We start from the raw sequence: 21113 nt of genomic DNA on the forward strand, positions 1-21113 counted from the left end.
AAGTTAACAAGAAAAAGCATACATATCTTTATATATTCTGCTAAAAATAAAAAAACTGAAAAACTCTCAATCTAGATACACAAATCAATGATATATATAAAGGCTTACTTCTGGCACCTCAAAAGATTGCAATTGTGAGGTAAATTTGGCACATTTTGCTCCATAGGAAGATAACCCTATTAAGAGGCTAGCTAAATGATCCTGTGGAAGTAGTGAGCATGACTTTCACAAGCAGACAAATTACACTAATGAAGAAACCACTGGGATATGCAGACCACATTCAAGGCGAACCTGAAGGAGTAGTTTCTGTCCTGTACCTCCAGTTCTGTAGTAGGGGTATCTCTGTTATAGTCATAATCTAGTGAATAGTCCCGCCCATGTGCGTGGACCCCGGAGCAATCAAAAATAATCTCTTACAGTGTCGAAAAATGCAGACCTGCACAGACACTTAAGAGAGAATTAAAGACAGATAATGCAGCCTATAACACAGGCTACACTGTCCAGTACTTCAACTAAAAATTCCACCAAAAAAAATCCACAACAGCAAAGCCTGTACAGATTTCCCTTGCTTCAGCAGCAAAAACCCTCTGGAATGATAGAGAGGAGGATCTGGACAGACAAGCCCCATAGGCTGCCATTATGTGGCTCAGAACAGGATACTGTGCCTTTAAGAGAACTTTCCAGAACTTCACAGTATCCCAGAATGCACTGCAGGTCCCATTTACTTTCAGTTCTTTTTGAAGGCGTAACACGCCAGACCTGTAGCACTCCTTACATGAATATATCTCTCTCTCTCTCTCTCTCCACCGGGGAGGAGGGTGGGCGCTTATGACTATAACAGAGATACCCCTACTACAGAACTGGAGTTACAGGACAGAAACTACTCCTTCTGTAGTAGGGGATCTCTGTGTATAGTCATAATCTAGTGAATAGAATGGCAAGCCCATCCCCACACCAAAGCGGCGGTGGAGAAACGAGAAACAACACCACTATTGTGCGAACAGATTTCACAGCGAAGCCTGCCCAACCTGAGCGTCTGCTCTGGCATCAGTGTCCAGGCAGTAATGCTTAGCAAAGGTATGGACTGACTTCCAAGTGGCGGCCTTGCAGATCTCTGCAATTGGAACATTACGGAGCAAAGCAGTCGTGGCAGCTTTGCCCCTGGTGGAATGAGCCTTAGGTTTACCCCCTAAGGTCTTATTAGCTTTGTGGTAACACAATTGTATGCAGGACACAATCCACCTCGAGATGGACTGCTTAGAGGTAACAAGACCTGTCCTGACTGATCCATAATTGATAAACAATTGGTCCGACCTACGAATATCTTTGGTTTTATCCAGATAAAATTTCAACACCCTCCTAACATCCAGGGAATGTAAAGACTGTTCCGCTGGAGAGGAAGGATTCTGAAAAAACGTAGGCAAAGTTATAGTCTGGTTGACATGAAAATCAGAAATAACCTTGGGAAGAAACTTAGGGTGAGTACGCATAACAACCTTAGCAGCATGAAATACAGTATAAGGTTCTTGGCAACACAACGCCTGAATCTCACTCACCCTGCGGGCCGATGTAATGGCCACGAGGAACACCGCCTTCCAGGACAGGTGCGGCAACGAAGCCTTATGAATAGGTTCAAAAGGCTCCTTCATCAATCTGGACAGCACCACATTCAATTCCCATGAAGGCGAAGGAAGCCTGACAGGAGGGAATACTTTCTTCAAGCCTTTCAAAAAGTCTTTGATCACAGGGATCTGGAAGAAGGAAGTCTGTGAAGGGCATTTCCTGTAGGCAGTCAATGCAGCCAGATGGACCTTAATGGAATGAACATTAAGGCCAGACTGCACCAGATGTAGAAGGTATGGAAGGATGACATCTTCCTTACACGTCGTTGGGTCATAGTTCTTGGACTTGCACCAGATGCAGAATCTCTTCCACTTGTAAGCATAGGAAGTCCTAGTGGAAGGTCGCTTAGCCTCCTTCAGTATGTCCATGCAATCTTCCGGGAGATTAAGATGGCCATATTGCACTATATCAGGAGCCATGCCGCCAAACTCAAAGACGAGAGGTTGGGGTGCAACATCCGCCCCCCGAACTTCGTGAGAAGGTCCGGCCTGCACGGCAACTTCATGTGAGGAAGGAGAGACCGGTGAAGCAGGTCCGTGAACCACCACTGCCTGGGCCATTCCGGGGCAATCAGTATCATCCGCGCCCTGGACTGGGACAGCTTGATGAGAACCGTCGGAATCAGGGGAATGGGTGGAAAAGAGTACAGAAAGCTGTTCGACCAGTTGATCCATAACGCATTCCCCAGCGTCCCCGGCTGGTAGTACCTGGAGGCGAAGTCTCGGCATTTGCTGTTTTCTGCGGTGGCAAACAGATCTACGTCTGGAGTTCCCCACCTTGCGAAGACTTCTCCTAGTACTTTGTCGTTTATGACCCATTCGTGGTTTTCCTGAATCAGTCTGCTCAGTGTGTCTGCCTGAACATTCTGCACACCTGGCAGATGGGTGGCCGTTATCGTCAGTCCTCGGGCCAGAAGCCAGTGCCAGATCGCCTGCGCCTCCTGCGACAGGGTGCGTGATCTCGAGCCCCCCTGCTTGTTGAGGTAATACATTGTGGTCGTATTGTCCGTCTGTACAAGCAGAGAGTTGGTCTGGAAGGACGGATGAAAGGCCTTCAGCGCCAAGTGAACAGCTCTGAGTTCCAGGAAATTGATGTGGTACGTGGACTCCGTCGGGGACCACGTCCCTTGAATCTGTAAGTCCCCGGAGTGCACTCCCCAGCCCTGGAGAGACGCATCCGTCACGATAGTCTGAGTGGGAATGTCCTTGTGGAAGGGAACCCCTCTGAGGAGATTCTCCGCTGAACACCACCACTTCAGAGACTTAAGAGCATGCAGAGACAGTCGTATCTTGTCGTCCCAAGATCCTCTCCTCTGGTCCCACTGATCCTCCAAGCACTCCTGCAGCGGTCTCATGTGCAGCCGCGCATGTGGCGTCAGGAAGATACAAGAGGCCATCGATCCCAGTAGAGAAGACACCGTCCTCACTGTTGTAGAAGGAGTGGTCAGAAGAGCCTGAGCCTTCCGACGAAGCGATAATCGTCGCTCCTCTGAAGGAGACACGCTTGCTGACCTCGTATCGATGGTGGCCCCCAAGTACTGAATGCACTGGACCGGAGTCGGGACAGACTTGGACATGTTGATGTGCAACCCCAGCTTGTTCAAGAGAACGCACGTCTTCTGGAAGTGCGCTTGAGCTTCCGAGAAGGAGGAGGTCTTGATCAACCAATCGTCCAGGTACGGGTAGATGAACACCTTGTTCTTCCTCAGGTGTGCCGCTACCACTGCCATGCACTTCGAGAAAGTCCTGGGCGAAGACTTCAGCCCGAATGGAAGTACTGTGTACTGGTAGTGATTGGTGCCGACTTGAAATCGCAGGAACTTCCTGTGTTTGTGTGCAATGGGCACATGGAAGTATGCATCCTGTAGGTCTATTGCACACAGCCAGTCTCCCTGTTGCAACTGAGGATAAATCTGATGCAACGAAGCATGCAAAACCTCTCTCTGCGAATCCATTTGTTCGCCTGTCGCAAGTCCAGAATGGGCCTGAACTCGTTCTTGTCCTTCTTGCGGACCAGGAAGAACCGGGAGTACAGACCTCTTCCTCTTTGAGACAGAGGTACGTCTTCTATTGCCCTTTTCCTTAACAGGATATCGGCCTCCGCCTGGAGCTCGCGCAGTTGATACTGCAAACTGACCGGAGGAATCGATGGAGGAGGGCTGATGAACCGAAGACTGTATCCATTTCAAACAATATTCAGCACCCACTTGTCCTGAGTAATTTTTCTCCACTCTGCCAGAAAAAGTTGAACGCTTCCCCCCACCGGAGCGGGTAACGGATGAAGGGGAAGTAACCGCTCAGGGTCGAGACCCGGCCTGGCCTTTGTTAGCTGTAGAGGACTGTTGTCCACCTCTACCCTTCTGGCGCTTTTGGAAGGGTCTCCGGAACTGCTGCTGTTGTTGCTGCTGCTGTCCCGAAGACTGGCCTCGTCCTTCCCCTGTGCACCGAACCGTCTCTGGAACGGGCGGTAGGACTTCTTTTGTTTGGGTTTTCCCAAACCCACAGCCGTCAGGGTCTCCGCCTCCGCCTTCATGCGGGCCATCTCATCATCGGCATGTTTTCCGAACAGTGTTTCTCCGGAAAAGGGCAGATTGGCCACCCGCTGCTGGGCCTTCGGCTTGAGTGACGTGAGCCTGAGCCAAGCATGGCGGCGCTGGTTGATCCCGTGACAGTAACCATGGGCTGCTAACAGCGAAATATCCGCAGCCGCGCTGATGACCTGGTTTGAAACCAGCATCCCTTCCTTAAGTATTTCTAGGAAGTCCTCCTTCTTGTCACGTGGCAGAAGGTCCGTGAACTGTTCCAGGGAGTCCCACAGGGCACGGCTGTACCGCCCCAGCAAAGCCGAGTCGCTGGAGGCTTTCATGGTCGTGGAAGAAGTTCCACAAGCCTTCCGACCAGCTGAATCAATCCATCGGCTTTCCTTATCAGGCGGCACGGTGGAGGACGGGGAGGTAGAGTGTAACTTCCTGGCCGCCGTCACTATAACTGAATCGGGCACTGGGTCCATCCGCAGGAAGGCTGGGTCCGAATCCGGTGCTCTATACTTCTTCAGAAGTCAGGAGGGAGCGGCCTTCACCACCGCAGGCGTAAGAAACAGCTCCTCCGCAGGTTCGACCAGCCCTGGCACCAATGGCAGTAGAGGGCGAGACAGATGCTTCTTGTGAAGTGTCTCGAATATCACGGACGTCGTAGGTGTAGGAGCCTTCACCGTGATGCCCAATTTCGTAGCCCCCCTCAGGAGAACCTCCTGGAACGTGCTGATGTCGTCCACTGGAGACACCCTTGTCCCCGGGGAATCCGACAAGGTCGGCGAATAGGATCGTGTCCTGGAGGAGTCCGTGCGGGACCTGGATCCTCGCCTCCTATGGCGACGCCTAGATCTAGTGGAGGATCTGCGCCGACTCCTAGATCTTCCTCTCCGTCCGGAGCGTGATCTCGACTTCCGAGGCCTCGGACGATCCGCCGGTTCCACCGGAGCGGGCGTCTTAGGTCTGACCGGGGCCTGCGGCTTAGGAGTCCCTTTGGGAGGGGTCGGAAACCTGGGTAAGGAAGCCGACCTCGGAGGAACCGGGGGCGGCCTCTCTGGCACCTGAGGTCGAGGTACAGGTTGCGGAAGCGGAGGCAAAGGAGGAGGGGTAGGAGCCCTCGGAGGGAGACCCCTCGGCAATGGAGGCAGAGGCGTAACTTGCGAAGGCGTATACACCTCGGAATACACCGAGCCCGGTGATCCACCACCAGCCTGGGACGTTGGTGAGCCTCCCATGGCATCAGGCCTCTTCTCCTGCTTCTTCGACGTCGAAGAACGGTGACCAGACGGCGAGCGTCGGCCCCTCGACGTCGAGCATCTCTTCCTCGACGTCGACCGTCGTCCATGTCTCGACGTCGACCGTCGCCCATGCCTCGACGTCGACTTCGTACGCCTCGACGTCAACCTCTCGTGTCTCGACGACGACCTCTGGCGCCTCGACGGCGACCTCTTGCGCCTCGACGGCGACCTCTTGCGCCTTGACAGCGACCTCTTCTGCCTCGACGTCGACCTCGAGCGCCTCGACGGCGACCTCTTCCGCCTTGACGGCGACCTCTTCCTCGACGTCGGACCACTCCTCGACGACGAGGATCCCCTCGACGACGATGTTCTCCTCCTCTTCGCCGACGGCGAACGGCGGTGTGGCTTCGACGGCGAGCGCCGACGCCGGGCCCTTCGACGTCGATCACTCGACGTCAAGACCGACGAGGATGATGACGAAATCGTCACTGGAGACTTCGACGGCGGTCTGTGCACATCCCTCGACGTCGAGCGCCGACGACGCTTCGCCCCAGAGCCCTGGGGGGACGGGGAACAGACCGCAGTCATTCCTCTCGACGTCGTGGTCTCTGCAATCGACCCAGACGGAGAGTGGGCACGTTTGCTGGTCTTCCTGCCCCTGGGGAGCCCCCCAGAGGCCTCAGCATGGGTAGAAGCAGCCCCTCCAGACCCACCTTGTGCCTTCAGCCTTCTTTCCTCGAGTCCCTGAAGCCTGATCTTCTTTCTTTCCTTCAGGGTCCTGCCAGAGAAGCCCTGGCAGATCTCACACTCCTCAGGAACATGGGAAGAGGGAAGGCAGAGGATACACACCTCATGGGAATCCGATTTGGCCTTCTTCCGGGAGCACTCCGGGCATTTGTCAAATAATGCAGGCATATTTGACATAAAAAGGAGCAAAAACCCAAGAGGAACAGCCCTAAAGTACTTAGAAGCACTCAAAACGAATTAATAGTGAAAAATCACCAATAAACCCTTGAAAAGGGAGAGCTCAATGCTCCAGGGTCCTGCTTGCAGGAGCCGGAAAAAAGAACTGAAAGTAAATGGGACCTGCAGTGCATTCTGGGATACTGTGAAGTTCTGGAAAGTTCTCTTAAAGCCACAGTATCCTGTTCTGAGCCACATAATGGCAGCCTATGGGGCTTGTCTGTCCAGATCCTCCTCTCTATCATTCCAGAGGGTTTTTGCTGCTGAAGCAAGGGAAATTTGTACAGGCTTTGCTGTTGTGGATTTTTTTGTTGGAATTTCTAGTTGAAGTACTGGACAGTGTGGCCTGTGTTATAGGCTGCATTATCTGTCTTTAATTCTCTCTTAAGTGTCTGTGCAGGTCTGCATTTTTCGACACTGTAAGAGATTATTTTTGATTGCTCCGGGGTCCACGCACATGGGCGGGACTATTCACTAGATTATGACTATACACAGAGAACCCCTACTAAAGAACCCAGATACGCAATTTAACTATATTGTTAAAGGTCAAATAAAATAAAGAATATTAGTACAGGGGCAACTGTTGCTTAAAAAAGTATTCCACAGCTTTTTACACACACCTGATCCATTGATACATGCTTGCCATGATAGTCAAGTCGTATTGGAACTTCTGAAGTGAATCTGAACTCCCTAGAAGATAAAAGGAAACATAACATTTAAAATGTGCACATTTTGGTGCAACCACAATGGTAATCCGGGCACTTAATTTCCTAACTTCTAATACTTTATAACAACACATTTCTTACCTTTTCTAAAACCTGGCGCCATATTAAGGAAAGTGCCTCAGGGGCACAACAAGCATGTGCGCTCCTTTCTGTCATACAGATAGCGCTAATGCACATATACCACCAGCGCGTTCACCAGAGGGTGTTCCCTCATGTGCATGTGAGTGTGACCCTATGCAAATGAGGGAATCCATTTGCTTCTGTGCTTGCGCTGTATTATAGATGCCAGCGCAGAGGCAAAGAAGCTGTTGGGAGGCACACTAGGCGCACTGTCAGTGCACCCCCTGCTAGCAACCCTCTGGAGGGGGGAAATGTGGTCCTATGGACTCCCCAGACATCCCCTTGCAGGTGAGTGCAGTCATTCACTGCACCCACCTGCAAGGGAATCTCTAATCCCTTTTAAAAGTGCAGGCGAGTTGCCGCCTGCATAGTGAAACACTAAATGGCTGCTTCAAAGGTTGCATTTACAATAACGTATTATGCATTATTTTCACTTTGCATATTGCCTTTTTTTAATTAAAGTTCCATAGCAGCAAAGTATAACAAACAAAAGGACCATAAATAATACAGCCAATATGACTTATATAAAACAACCATCATTATTCCAATTGTAGACCCAAATCCTAACCAATATCCTCAATTTACAGTTAAGCAAAATATATCCCCCATATTGTAATGATAACATAAATTACCCAAACCATATACTCCCTCACGCCCCCCATATCAATAATCCTAATTTCCTGTTCCTAGATCCTTTCATGGCATATAAGGTATATTCCAAATTATAAACATTAAGAAACTTAGCCCGCCACAACTCAAAAGACGGCCCTATTGCTGTAACCACAATGATGCAATTGTCAACCGAGCAACTGCTGTGGCCATAAAAATTAAGTGCAGGTGCTTATATAATGGCTACCGCTCCCCGACCTCCTCCCTTATACCAAGCAACATCATAGATTGAGAAATTTTAATCCCTTCATCAGTTATTTCTGTCAAAAACTTCTCTATAGATTCTATCAGAGGGTCCAATACCTCACATGCAGAAAAAACATGGACAACATCAGCACCATCTTTACCACAGCGAAAACATCTACCCATCATGCTGACTCCCCACTTCATCATTTTTAACGGAGTATGATATAGATTAAATATCATTTTATTATGTTGACTTTCAAGATTTGCTGCACACAAAATCCTTCTTGCCAAAACAATGGATTCTTCAATAAGATTCCGGGGTTCCCCAACCAAGTTCTCCATTTCAAATTATGTTTTTCTATGTCATCCAACCTACCCTCTAGCAATACTTTAGATAGCCCCGATCTTCTCACGATGTCTAATAAATTCTACAATTATAACATTCGTAATGCAAATAGGGTGTTTCGCCAGAAAGTCTCTAATTTGTAAATACTTGAAAAAGTACGTAGAGGGTAGATGGAATTTATCCACCAGCTCAGCAAATGAATAGATTTGCCCACCGTCTTGATATAAATCACCAAGACGGGTAATCCCCCTCCTTCTCCAACCTATAACCACCTGATCTCTAAAAATGGAGGGGAGTACTCCAGCGGAATTAATAGGGGTATACATAGAAGGTCCGGGAATCTCACAGCTCTTCGGTACAGTATTCCACACTTTACACAAGGTGTTCAATACCTTAAAGCGTGTTCTTTTAAAATAGCTACCATACACGCTATTGAAAAGGTAATGCACCATTATAGTCCCTGAACGCTCCGGGCTTTTTGCCCTAGCCTGTTGGACAAATGCAAACACAGTATCAGGGTGGACGGTGAGAGCTGGCAGTGTAGCCACTGCTCGTTCGGGGCGGCTATTCGTACAGAAATGGGGGAGGGAGGTCCCTCACTTAGGCTGTCTTCAATCAACTGCAGATCTCTGAGGAAGCATAGATTTGAGTTATGCGACCTGCTATCAGAAGATAAAATATATTGCATATTCCTTACGGAGACATGGCTTGACACCGACTCGGCGCCTGAAATTTTGGAGGCACTCCCAAAAGGTTATGGGATAAGGAGAGTCGATAGACAGTCTGGGAGGGGAGGGGGCATCGCAATTATATACAAGCATGATATGCGATGCTCGCTCATACCTGCTGATATAGTGGATGGTGAGGCAGGCTTCTTTACGATCAGTACCGCCGCTAACCATGTTGTAAAAGGGCTCTTAGTTTATAGACCTCCGGGTCCTCATTTGAGGTTTATACCTAGCCTTACAGACTATCTTGTCCAACCGGCCATGCGGTATAAAAAATTATTGGTGTTAGGAGATTTAAATTTGCATTATGATGATGCATCTAGCCCAGGGGCACAAGAGCTGCGCCAGGAACTGGAAATACTGCAACTTTCGTTAAGATCTGCACTACCTACCCATAAGTTGGGTCATCTACTTGACCCTATCTTTGCCAATTGGGATGCGCTGGAATTAGAGCCTCCACTTCTGGTGCCATGGTCATATCATTTTCTGATCACATTTAGAATAAAATTGCCCTGGTCTAAAATACAGGAGAAAGGTAAATCTGGGCTGAGAAGAAGGAGATGGGCGGGTTTCTCACAAGGAGACTTTGATCTGGCCTTTTTAAAAAGAGATCTTCCCTTGGGCCACGATGTAAATAGGGTATGTAAAGATCTCGAGAGCCGTATAATTGATGCTTTGGATTGTACCGCACCTTGGACTATCAAAACATCTATCAACAGAGGTAAATCTGCACCTTGGTTTAGTGAAGAGCTGTGTACTGCTAAATCTTTCTGCAAACACCTAGAGAGGCGCTGGAGGAAAAATGTTCAGTCCATCTGGAAGCCGAATATAAACTTAATCTCAAGAGCTACCATCGTCTCATTAGGAGGGCAAAGTCAGCTTATTTTAATGGTAGAATTCAAACAGCGGAGAACTCTAATAAAGAGCTGTTCAAGATCTTTAAAGAAATCTCCTCCTTGGCATCTATCGCAGAGCCTATAGTGAGCTCTGATGAGGCAAGAAATCGAGTGGCTGAGTATTTTGCAGAGAAGGTTGAGAAGATTTGTGCCTCTTTCCCTGCCTCTGCACGTGATGGAATAAGAGGGGGAAAGGAACCCAGGTGTATTTCCACAGTAAAGAACCTGTCTGAATGGATTGTGCCACCCCAGGATGCTCTCAAAAAGATCGCCACTAGCATGAAATCAGGCTCTCCCAGAGACCCAGCCACCCCTAGGCTACTCAGAGGTAGTATTGATATACTCGAGCCTTATATCAGACATCTTGTGGAGCAGTCTTTTAGCTCAGGAGTGGTCCTAGAAATGTGGAAGGAGGCTGTGGTTCTTCCTTTACAGAAGAAGCCTCATATTAGTATAGATCAGCTGGACAATCTGCGCCCCATCTCTCTGCTCCCGTATTTTGCCAAAATGACAGAAAAAGTGGTGAACATCCAACTTACCGCACATATTGCAAGTAGCAACCTTCTCCATCCTCCCAATCTGGCTTTTGTGCTTTTCATTCGACGGAATCGGCCCTGCTCTACTCCACTGAGACCATCCGGAAGTTTGTGGATGAGGGGCAGACAGTGGCCTTAATTCTTCTCGATTTAAGTGCCGCTTTCAACACCGTTGCCCACCACACAGTGTTGCATGATTTAGAGAGCGGGGGTGTAGGTGGAAAAGCACTAAAGTGATTGGAATCTTTTCTACTCTGGCATAGTTTCCAAGTCACTACTCTAGGAGTATCAAGCTGAGACAGGGAGTGCCGCAGGCCTCTATTTTGAGCCCTACATTGTTCAATCTCTGCGTTGCCGTTATGGCTAAGATCTCAGACACTTTGGGATTAATGCCCTGTCCTATGCCGATGACACTCAGCTGGCGGTTTCCCTGACTCAAGCCCGGTCTGATGCCGCCTCCAACTTTGTATCCTGCCTCCAAGAATTGGCCGTTTGGATGGCAAATAATTGCCTAAAATTGAATGGCAGTAAGACGGAGGTATTGGTAATAGGGAAGGCTCCATCAGTATGGTCCTCGGCATGGTGGCCGCAGTCTCTGGGCCCCACACCTACCCCATGTGAGCAAGCTAAGAATTTGGGGATTTGGGTGGACAATAAATTATACTTTTACTACCATACCAGGCGGGTGGCAGGCGGCTGCTTTGGTATCCTAAGGGGACTACGGAAAACCTTAGACACCCTTCCCACGTCATCCAGGAAAATTCTGGTGCATGCGTTGGTAACCTCGCGCCTAGACTATGGCAACCTGCTGTACCTGGGCGCAAATGGTAAATGTTTGCAACGCTTGCAATGCATTCAAAATGCAGCAGCTAGGCTGGTTCTTATGCTCCCGAAAAGAGCCTCTGCCACTGGTGCGCTTGCCTCTCTACACTGGCTCCCCATTAGGGAAAGAGTGAAGTTCAAAGCCATGTGTGTTAGCCATTGGATCCTACAGAGAAAAGGGCCGAGGTACCTGCAGGATTTTCTGACCCCCTATCGTCCGTCTAGACTTCTAAGGTCGAGCGGGAAAGGGAAGGTGTATGTTCCCAAAATCCGGAGAACACGAATGGGCGGCCGCTCATTCTGTTATCTGGCAGCTCAGCTGTGGAACTCGCTCCGTCAGGCACTCCGGCTGGAATGCTTTGAATCTATCTTGCGGAAGAGTCTTAAAACGCATCTGTTCCCTGCTCCCTAACCTGGATCTCTTCTGCTAGTTGACGGTGACTTCTGCTGTTCTGCTCCGTAGCGCGGGGACACACTGGCCTCAGTGTAACCAGGAACTTTATAAATGTAATTATTATTATTATTACTTCTGAGCCTAAAATCATCTGGTAGATTGAGGGTGCTTCGTCTAAGTTACTAATGCCCTCTCCAGTAACTAAAAATCACACATTAACCAAAATACATGAATAATAATACAAAGCAAAATCCGGTATAGACCATCCTCCCCTTTCTCGAGAGAGAGTCATGTATCGAGCCGCTCTACGAGGTCTGCCAGGGGCCCACCTATATCTAGAGCACAGTGATTGTAGATATTGAATTTGTTTATGAGAAACCTCCAGTGGTACTGCCCTGAAAAAGTACATAACCTGAGGTAAAACATTCATTTTCAACACATTTGCTCTGCCTACTAATGACAGGTGAAGATTCTCCCACCTTTCAAATGAGCTTTTCATTTCAGAAATGATATTCCCCCAGTAACCTCAATAATCTCTTGAACAGAGGTGCGGATCTTAATACCCAAATATGTGAATTCCTTAATGCACCCAACGTCCCCATCCATTACATGGTGTGTGCATAGTATTTGGGTTTTTGCAGTATTGAGTTTATACCTAGAGGCTGCCCCATACGTCTGTGCCAGAGATTCTATTTCACATATAGCAAGGCTAGGGTTTGTGGTGACAACTGCTATATCGTCAGAATAGGGTAGCACCGAATAGCGTTCTTATCGTACTATACAGGGCAAGATCTTTCTACTTTGTTCTAACCTAAGAAAAAAAGGATTAATATATAACGCAAATAAAGTGGTGAGCAGGGACATCCTTGTCGTGTACCTCGGGAGATCGCAATAGCCTGAGAATAATGTCCCATTGAACAGATTTTCGCTGTTGGGAGATAATAGAGGGCCTTTAAAGCCCGTATATAGCCTTGTTCAAAGCCCATTTGTTGCTGTCCCCGCCAAAGGAAATTCCATGAACGCCTTTTCGGCATCAAGTAGGATTATACCTAATGAACAAGTTACTTACCTTCGCTAACGATATATCTGTAAGAAACAGTAGTTAGTATTAGATTCCTTACCTTAGAATATCCCCAGGCATCAGTCTGGATCCGGAAACTTTTGCGTAGCAGTACCCCTGCGCGTCGGTAGGCGTCGTCTGCAGGCGTCCCCTGCGGCTCCGCGTCGACGGCGTCGTGCGCCGTGATGACGTCGCTGGAGTATATAGACGCCGCCTCCGCGCGCTGACGTCAGTTCTTTGCACACAGCTTTTCCGCGCCAGAACACGCAGAGCCATGTGAGAACTAACACTGGTGCCATTTGAAACTAGGGCCCTGAAAGGGATGACCTTAACCCTAGGTATCAGTTCGCAGAACGGGGAGGACGGGTGGGGCGGTAAGGAATCTAATACTAACTACTGTTTCTTACAGATATATCGTTACCGAAGGTAAGTAACTTGTTCATCTGAAAGAAACAGGTTAGTATTAGATTCCTTACCTTAGAATAGATACCCCAGCAATACCAACCCCGGTGGTGGGTCTGCGAACCAATACAAACCTACACCAGAAAGTCCTGGAGGACCGAACGGCCAAAGAAGCCATTTCTCCGGACTGGACTGTCCAGGCAGTAGTGCCTCGCAAAGGTGTGCAGCGAGGCCCACGTAGCCGCCTGGCAAATGTCCTGCAAAGGGACTCCCCGGCCCAGGGCAGTAGTAGCCGCCGTGGCCCGAGTGGAATGGGCCCTCAGCCCAACAGGAGGCTCCTTCCGAGCCAAAGAGTAGCATGCTTTGATGCACAGGACGACCCACCGAGAGATGGTTCGTTTCTGTACCGCCCTTCCCTTCTTCTCACCCACGTAGCCAACAAACAGTTGGTCATCCACCCGGAACTGGCGTGTGCGATCCATGTAAAATGAAAGCGCACGTTTTGGGTCCAGACGATGGAGCCGCTCTTCATCCTTTGAAGGATGCGGAGGCGAGAAGAAGGAGGGTAAGGTGATGGACTGCCCGATGTGAAAAGCAGAAACTACCTTGGGCAGGAAAGAAGGCCTAGTCCTAAGAACCACCTTGTCAGGATGGACGGACAAGAAAGGAGGTTTAACAGAAAGAGCCTGGAGCTCACTCACTCTCCTGGCAGAGGTGATGGCAACCAGGAAGGCCGTCTTTAAAGTGAGAAGACGGAGAACACAGGAATGAAGCGGCTCAAAGGGAGCGCACATCAAGAATGTCAGAACGAGGTTCAAGTCCCACTGAGGCATCACGAACGGAACAGGAGGATACATGTGCGTGATGCCTTTCAAGAATCTCAGCACAATAGGGGACTTGAATAAGGATGGCTGATCAGGTAGCCGTAAGAAGGCGGAAAGGGCAGAAAGGTAGCCCTTGATAGTGCCCAGAGCAGAGCCCTGCTGGGCAAGAGAAAGAAGGAAGAGGAGAACCTCGGAAAGAGGGGCAGAAAGGGGATCCACAGCCTTTGCTGTGCACCATGCCACAAATCTTTTCCACCGGCAGGCGTATACCGACTTTGTGGAGGGACGCCTGGCTGCCAGAATCACATCACAGACTTCAGGAGGCAAGTCGAATGGCCTCAACTGTCGCCGCTCAATCTCCACGCATGGAGGTGGAGGCTGGACAGGTTCGGGTGGAGGACCGTCCCCGGCTGCTGCGACAGAAGGTCCTCCTGAAGGGGCAGGCGGATCGAGGGACCGACTGACATGCTGAGTAGCTCGGGATACCAGTATCTTCGAGCCCAGTCCGGAGCCACAAGGATAACTTGGGCCCGGTCGCGCCTGATCTTCTTCAGCACTCTGGGCAGAAGTGGTATAGGCGGAAAGGCGTACAACAGACCGCAGCTCCACTCGCGCCGAAAGGCGTCGCCGAGCGAGTGCCGTCTTGGAAACTCCAACGCGCAGAACTGATGACATTGCGCGTTCTCTTCTGTGGCGAATAGATCTAACCAAGGCTCTCCCCATTGCTGAAAGAGGCCGTTCGCCACGTCCGAGTTCAGACGCCATTCGTGATCCACCGAGCACCGACGGCTGAGTTTGTCCGCCCTGGCGTTCAGAGAACCTGCCAGGTGTTGAACCGTCAGAGTCACGCCCTGACGTTCCAGCCATTGCCAGAGGCGCAGAGCCTCCTGGCAAAGGGTCCACGACCCCACACCGCCCTGTTTGTTGCAGTACCACATGGCGGTGGTGTTGTCCGTGAACACCTGCACTACACTCCCGTTGACAAAGGGGAGGAATGCCTTCAGTGCTAGGCGAATCGCCCGCAGCTCCAACATGTTGATATGGAGCCGGGACTCCGCCGGAGACCAGATGCCTCTGATCTCCGCCTCTCCCAAGTGGCCACCCCAGCCCTGGAGGGACGCGTCCGTCACAACCACGTGCTCCGGTTGGGGAAGGGAGAGGGATCTGCCTCTGACCCAATCGCGGTCCGTAAGCCACCACTGCAACTGTCTCGCAGTGCCCTCCGAGATCAGGACATGGTCGGACAGGTTGCCCTGATGCTGGGCCCACTGAAACTTCAGGTCCCACTGCAGAGCCCGCATCCGCCACCTGGCGTGATGCACCAGAAGGATGCAGGAGGCCATCAGCCCCAGAAGCCGCAGCGTCAACCTGACCGAAATCCGGGACAACGGCTGAAAGATGGGAATCAGAGCCTGAATATCCCGGACCCGCCGTTCCGGAGGATAAACCCGAAACTGCGCCGAGTCGAGAACCGCTCCGATGAAAAGGAGCTTTTGAGAGGGACACAGGTGTGATTTCGGCACATTGATGGAAAACCCCAGCTCGTGCAGGAGGTCTGCCGTCATCTGAAGGTGGTGGACGACTGTTTGGGGCGAGCCCGCCTTCAACAACCAGTCGTCGAGGTAGGGGAAGACTGAAACCCCTAACCGGCGCAGATGAGCTGCGACCACCGCCATCACTTTCGTGAACACCCGTGGGGCGCTGGTAAGGCCGAATGGGAGCACGATAAACTGAAAGTGCTCGTGGCCTACCGTGAACCGCAGGTAACGCCGGTGGGCCGGCAGGACGGGGATGTGAAAATACGCATCCTGCAAGTCCAACGCTACCATCCAGTCTTGTGGGTCTAGAGCAGCCAAGACCTGAGCCAAAGTCAACATCTTGAACTTCTCCTTCCGGAGGAAGCCGTTGACGTCCCGTAGGTCCAAGATAGGACGAAGGCCCCCCTTTTCCTTCTTGGGCACCAGAAAGTAGTGGGAGTAGCAACCACACCCTACTTCTGGCCCAGGAACGCGCTCGATGGCCCCCTTGGCCAAGAGGGCCGTAACTTCCTCCTGCAGAAGTGTCAAGTGGTCCCCCGACACACGGTGGTTCTGCGGTGGCATGGCTGGAGGAGTGGACTCGAAGGGGAGGGAGTAGCCCCTTCGGACGAGCTGCAGCACCCACCTGTCCGATGTAATCGTGCGCCAGTGGGAGTGGTGATGACGAACCCTGCCACCCACTGGCGTCACATGGGCCCGAAAGCTCGGACTAGGAAGATTTGGAGGCTGCAGCGGGGGGAGGTGTGGACTGACCTCGCCGCTGCCCTCTACCGCCACCACGGCGGAAACCACGGCCGCCACCGCGCTGGGGAGCGTTCTGCGGCGCGTGGCTGGCAGCACGCGTGGGACCGCCCCTTCCTTGGCCACGAAAGGGGCGAAATGGACCCTGCTGCTGGCGCTGGGTCGAAAGACCCAAGGACTTGGCCGTGACCCTGGAGTCCTTGAAGCGCTCAAGCGCGTTGTCCGCCTTGTCACCGAACAGGCGACTGCCATCGAAAGGCATGTCCATGAGGGCCGTCTGGACATCCGGCGAGAAGTTGGCGGATCTCAGCCAAGCATGGCGACGAATCGCCACCGTCGTGGACATAGCCCGTCCCAGCGAGTCGGTCGTGTCAAGACCACACCTAATCGAATACCTCGCCGCGTCCCGGCCTTCAACCAAGGCCTGGTTGAGCTTGTCCCGCACCTCCTGCGGGCACTGCGGCAGACACTCCGCAACCGTGTCCCACAGAGAGTGGGTGTAGCGGCCCAAGAGGCATGCGGTATTACAAGACCGCAGTCCAGCACTCAAAGACGAAAAGGCCTTCTTGCCAAATTGGTCATATCGCTTCGATTCCCGATCGGGCGGAGCCGACGGGAATGCGGACTGGGAAGTGGAGGCCTGGATCACCAGACTCTCCGGGGAGGGATGGGTGGAAAGGAAGGCAGGGTCGTCCGAACACGGACGGTGACGCCTGGCAACGTTCCGGTCAACCGGTGCACCGGAAGCGGGCCTGGACCAGGTGCCCAAAAGGACATCCGTCAGGGCCTCATTAAATGGCAGCAGAGGCTCCTGTGGGCACGACTGCGGTTTAAATACTTCGGTGAGGATCTTAGGTTTCACCTTAGCGACGGGGAGCTCAAGGCGCAAAGCCTTGGCAGCCCTCATCAGGACCACCGAATAGGCAGCCCCCGCCTCCGACGCCACAGGGGAAGGCGAGACAAACCCAGGGTTGGGCGACTCGTCCAGACCACTGGCCTCACCTAAGTCACCTACCCAGTCCACGTCATACTGGCAGGCTTGTGACAAAGGGTCCTCAGACCCCTCCCAACCCTCTCCATATTCGTCCTCATCGCCATAGGACGAGTCGACGATGTAAACCGGCTCCTCGGAGCCAATGGGCCCCAACGGCGCCGGACTCGGCGTCGGACGACGCCGGTCCGACTCCGCATCAGGAGTCAGAGAGGGATCGGGGGTGGCGCCGCGCGGCGCCGGGGACCCGACGCCGGCCGGAACCGACGGCGGAGTCACGGCGCCGCGCGGAGGCGGCACCACGGGTTGCCCCAATGGAATCGGCGCCGGGGAGGCCGGAGGACCAGCCGGCGACGACCCTGAAGGGCCCAGCGGCGCCGGGACCGGAGCCGCCGGCGGCGCCGGGGCCGGAGCACTCGGCGGCGTCGGGGCAGGTGCACCCGAACCGCTCGGGCTCCCAGACGGGACCGACGGGCCCGCAGGCGCCGTAGGCCCCGCCGGAGGAGACATCGCCCTCATAGCCATGAGGAACGCCTCAATCTCCTCGCGCGACGCGCCTTCCCCAGGGACCGACGGGTATGGGGCAGACGGCGTCGGCGACCCACGCGGGGCCGCGGGGGTGGGGCCACCCGAACCCCCGGCCGCATCACGCGGGCGTCGGGGGGAGTCGGGGGTACGATGATGACGCCCCGACCTCTTGTGACGCTTACCTGATGAACCGGAGGAATGGTGGCGACTCCCGGAGCGCTCATGGCGGCTCCGCGATCGCTCCCTCGACCGCTCCCTCGACCTCCGACCGGACCGGGACCGCTCACGACGCGGGGCCGACACTCGGAGTTCGAGCAGCTTGCGGGACCGCTCCCGTCTAGCTTTACCTGTCAAGGCCCGGCAGTCGACGCAAGACTCGACGTCGTGGTCCGCGCCCAGACACCGGAGGCAGAGTCGATGGTGGTCGGTGATCGACATCATTCGGTCGCACCCGTCGCAACTCTTAAACCCGGGCATCCTACCGGCACCTTGAAGAAGAGTGAAAGTTAACAAAACTAGGTCAAAAGACCGGAGTACTGCTCTTCGGATCTGCGCTAACTGGCGTGGAAAAAAGAAGAACTGACGTCAGCGCGCGGAGGCGGCGTCTATATACTCCAGCGACGTCATCACGGCGCACGACGCCGACGACGCGGAGCCTCAGGGGACGCCTGCAGACGACGCCTACCGACACGCAGGGGTACTGCTACGCAAAAGTTTCCGGATCCAGACTGACGCCTGGGGATATTCTAAGGTAAGGAATCTAATACTAACCTGTTTCTTTCAGATTCACGGGATTCAACCTGTGCGATATCAAAGAGGGTTATTACTCTGCGCACATGATTTATCGTCCCTCTCCTGGGTATAAAGCCATGCTGTTTTAACAAGACTATAAATGGTATAATTTTTGCCAACCGCGTGGCTACAATTTTCGCATAAATTCTGCCGTCACCATTGAGGAAAGAGATTGGGCGATATGATCCAGGTAGTTCCGATGGTTTTCCATTTTTCTTAAACACACAGATATTGGCTTCGGACCAGGTTCGTGGAATCCCCCCTTTCTGCGCAATTTGATAGACTGTAAGCGTATCATTTTTGATTTCATGAAAAAAGGTTCTGAATACTTCCAAGGGAAGCTTGTCAGGTCCTGCAGCTTGCCCTGCTGCCAATGAGCTAGTGGCCTGCTATTATTCCCAAATTGGTTCCTCCAGTCTTTTGACATCCGTTTGCTCTAGCTGGCCCCCATACAGCAGCTGGCATTCCCATATCAGTTAGAGACGTATCCCCCGTCTGGGTCTCAGTATATAAGTCTGAATAAAAATCATGAAATACTTTAAGAATTTGCTGGGGTTCAGATACAATAACGCCCGCCTTATTTTGAATCCCCTTAATTCTTTGTTCGGACTCCTTGATTCGCAATTTCTGAGCAAGACACCGCCCCGTGGATTCACCATACTCATAGCATTCTTTTCTATATGTCTGATATTGTATGGCTATCTCCTTACACCATTCAAGATTGATTTTGGCTTTACATCTCGCTAAATTATTATCTCCTACAGCTAGAGCAGTGACTAATGCCTCCTTGGCTTTTTTGAGATCATCATAGAGGACCTGCAGTGCCTGTTTTGCCATTTTACATTTTAAAAACCCAAAGGTCCGCGTTTCCTCTCTAAATCCCGCCTTAAATGTATCCCCTACAACCCCCCAGGGCGCTGAGTGTCTATTAATTTGGAAAAATTACTTTATCCGCACCCTCATATGCTCAATACATTTTTCATCTAACAGATACTTCCTGTCAAATGTGAATGTTCGCAGGGCTGCACACCCAGCAATCATCGGGATTTCAACTAACAGGGGTGCATGGTCCGAGGTCACCCTTGGATATTTACTAATTTTCAACCCAGTAAACACTGCTGACGGAGCAAAGCAATAACCAAGCCTAACATGCCGATTATGAGGGTGCGAATAAAATGTAAAACCTGGGTTTTGTCTATGCAATCTGCTCCACACATCCAATAACCCATGATCAGTTAACAATTGAAATAAGGCCTTATTAACCCGGGGTTTCCTGCCCTTATTTTTCCACCCCCATTTTGAAAATCTTGCCTGGCCAAGTTTATATTAAAGTTCCCGCACAGAAATAAAGGGGTGGGCCATGTAGCGAGCTTCCCATTCAAATATTCCAATATTAGGGCTTCGTCCAGATTAGACCCAAAACCTGCACAAAGAGTAAATAGCACCCTCCGTAGCCTGCATTCCACAATAGCCCAACGTCTCAAATTATCCGCCAAGGTGCGTCCAGTAGTTTAAATATAAGTTCTTGCCAATATCGCCACCCCTCTTAACTTGACTGCCTTGAGACTGCTAATACTGTATACCCTAATCCTTCTAAAACCTTGCATTTTACCCATGGAATATGTGTCTCCTGCAGACACACCACATCGGGCTGTACCACCCGTAGGTCTCTGGTGACCCTCTGCCTTTTCTTGTAATTATTTAAGCCACACACATTCAGTGTGCATAATCGGAGGCCTACATTTGCCATATTTTCAAAATTAGCTGACCAGATAACCTAAACAAAAATCTTTTTATTTTTTTGACCATTTCTTTGCTGCTATGAAGCTTCCTTTTTCTTATGCTTTGACCCCTACCACCCCCCACCATGCCCGTTGCACGTTCTTAAGGCCTGAAAATTAAGTTATTGAACAAGTCTTTACATGTTAGATTTGCTTTCCCTATTTCTCTTAGTGATCATTACCTCCTTAGAGAGGTTGGGAATAAGTAAGTCCCCTAAGTTGGCCTAGTGTATAATGTGCTTTTAGGGTTTTTGCAACTGTTCTGTGATTTTAATGCACTTTTCATTGTGCTATGCATGATGATGTTTGTTAAGTGGTTATACCTAAAGATCTGCAGGCATATAATATATTTCTAGTGGTGCTTTGCATGTAGTCACTTTATAAAGGACTGTTAATGTTGTTCTTAAATGATGTATGTAAAAGTCGTGAGGTTTTATACTTTTCTTTTGTTTTGTTTTTTTAACAAGTATTTTGTATCATTGTTTTATTACTGTGTTAGGTTGTGTGGACCTACTTAGGAGTTCTGTATCATAATAAATTAAACTGAAACAGATAGAGACTTCTAGTCGCAGATTCCTTACCATGGAAAAGATATCCAAATAATAGGTCTCTGGGTCTGTGAACAGATTTAGACCAAGAAGTCCTGGAGGGCTGAACGAGCAAAGTGAAGTCACAACGGA

At 51.0% G+C, this 21113-nt stretch overlaps 1 protein-coding gene across 1 annotated transcript in view; it reads right to left on the bottom strand.

Moving 5' to 3' along the window:
* ATG2B (autophagy related 2B) overlaps positions 1 to 21113 on the bottom strand; it is a 1105913-nt gene that overhangs the window by 151483 nt on the left and 933317 nt on the right. Inside the window, exon 37 of the mRNA XM_078660122.1 lies at positions 6975 to 7044. Coding sequence (XP_078516248.1) covers positions 6975 to 7044 — 70 coding nt within the window. The remainder of the gene's footprint in view (positions 1 to 6974; positions 7045 to 21113) is intronic.

Source organism: Lissotriton helveticus, chromosome 9 (assembly GCF_964261635.1).
Source record: "Lissotriton helveticus chromosome 9, aLisHel1.1, whole genome shotgun sequence".
Taxonomy (NCBI): domain Eukaryota; kingdom Metazoa; phylum Chordata; class Amphibia; order Caudata; family Salamandridae; genus Lissotriton; species Lissotriton helveticus.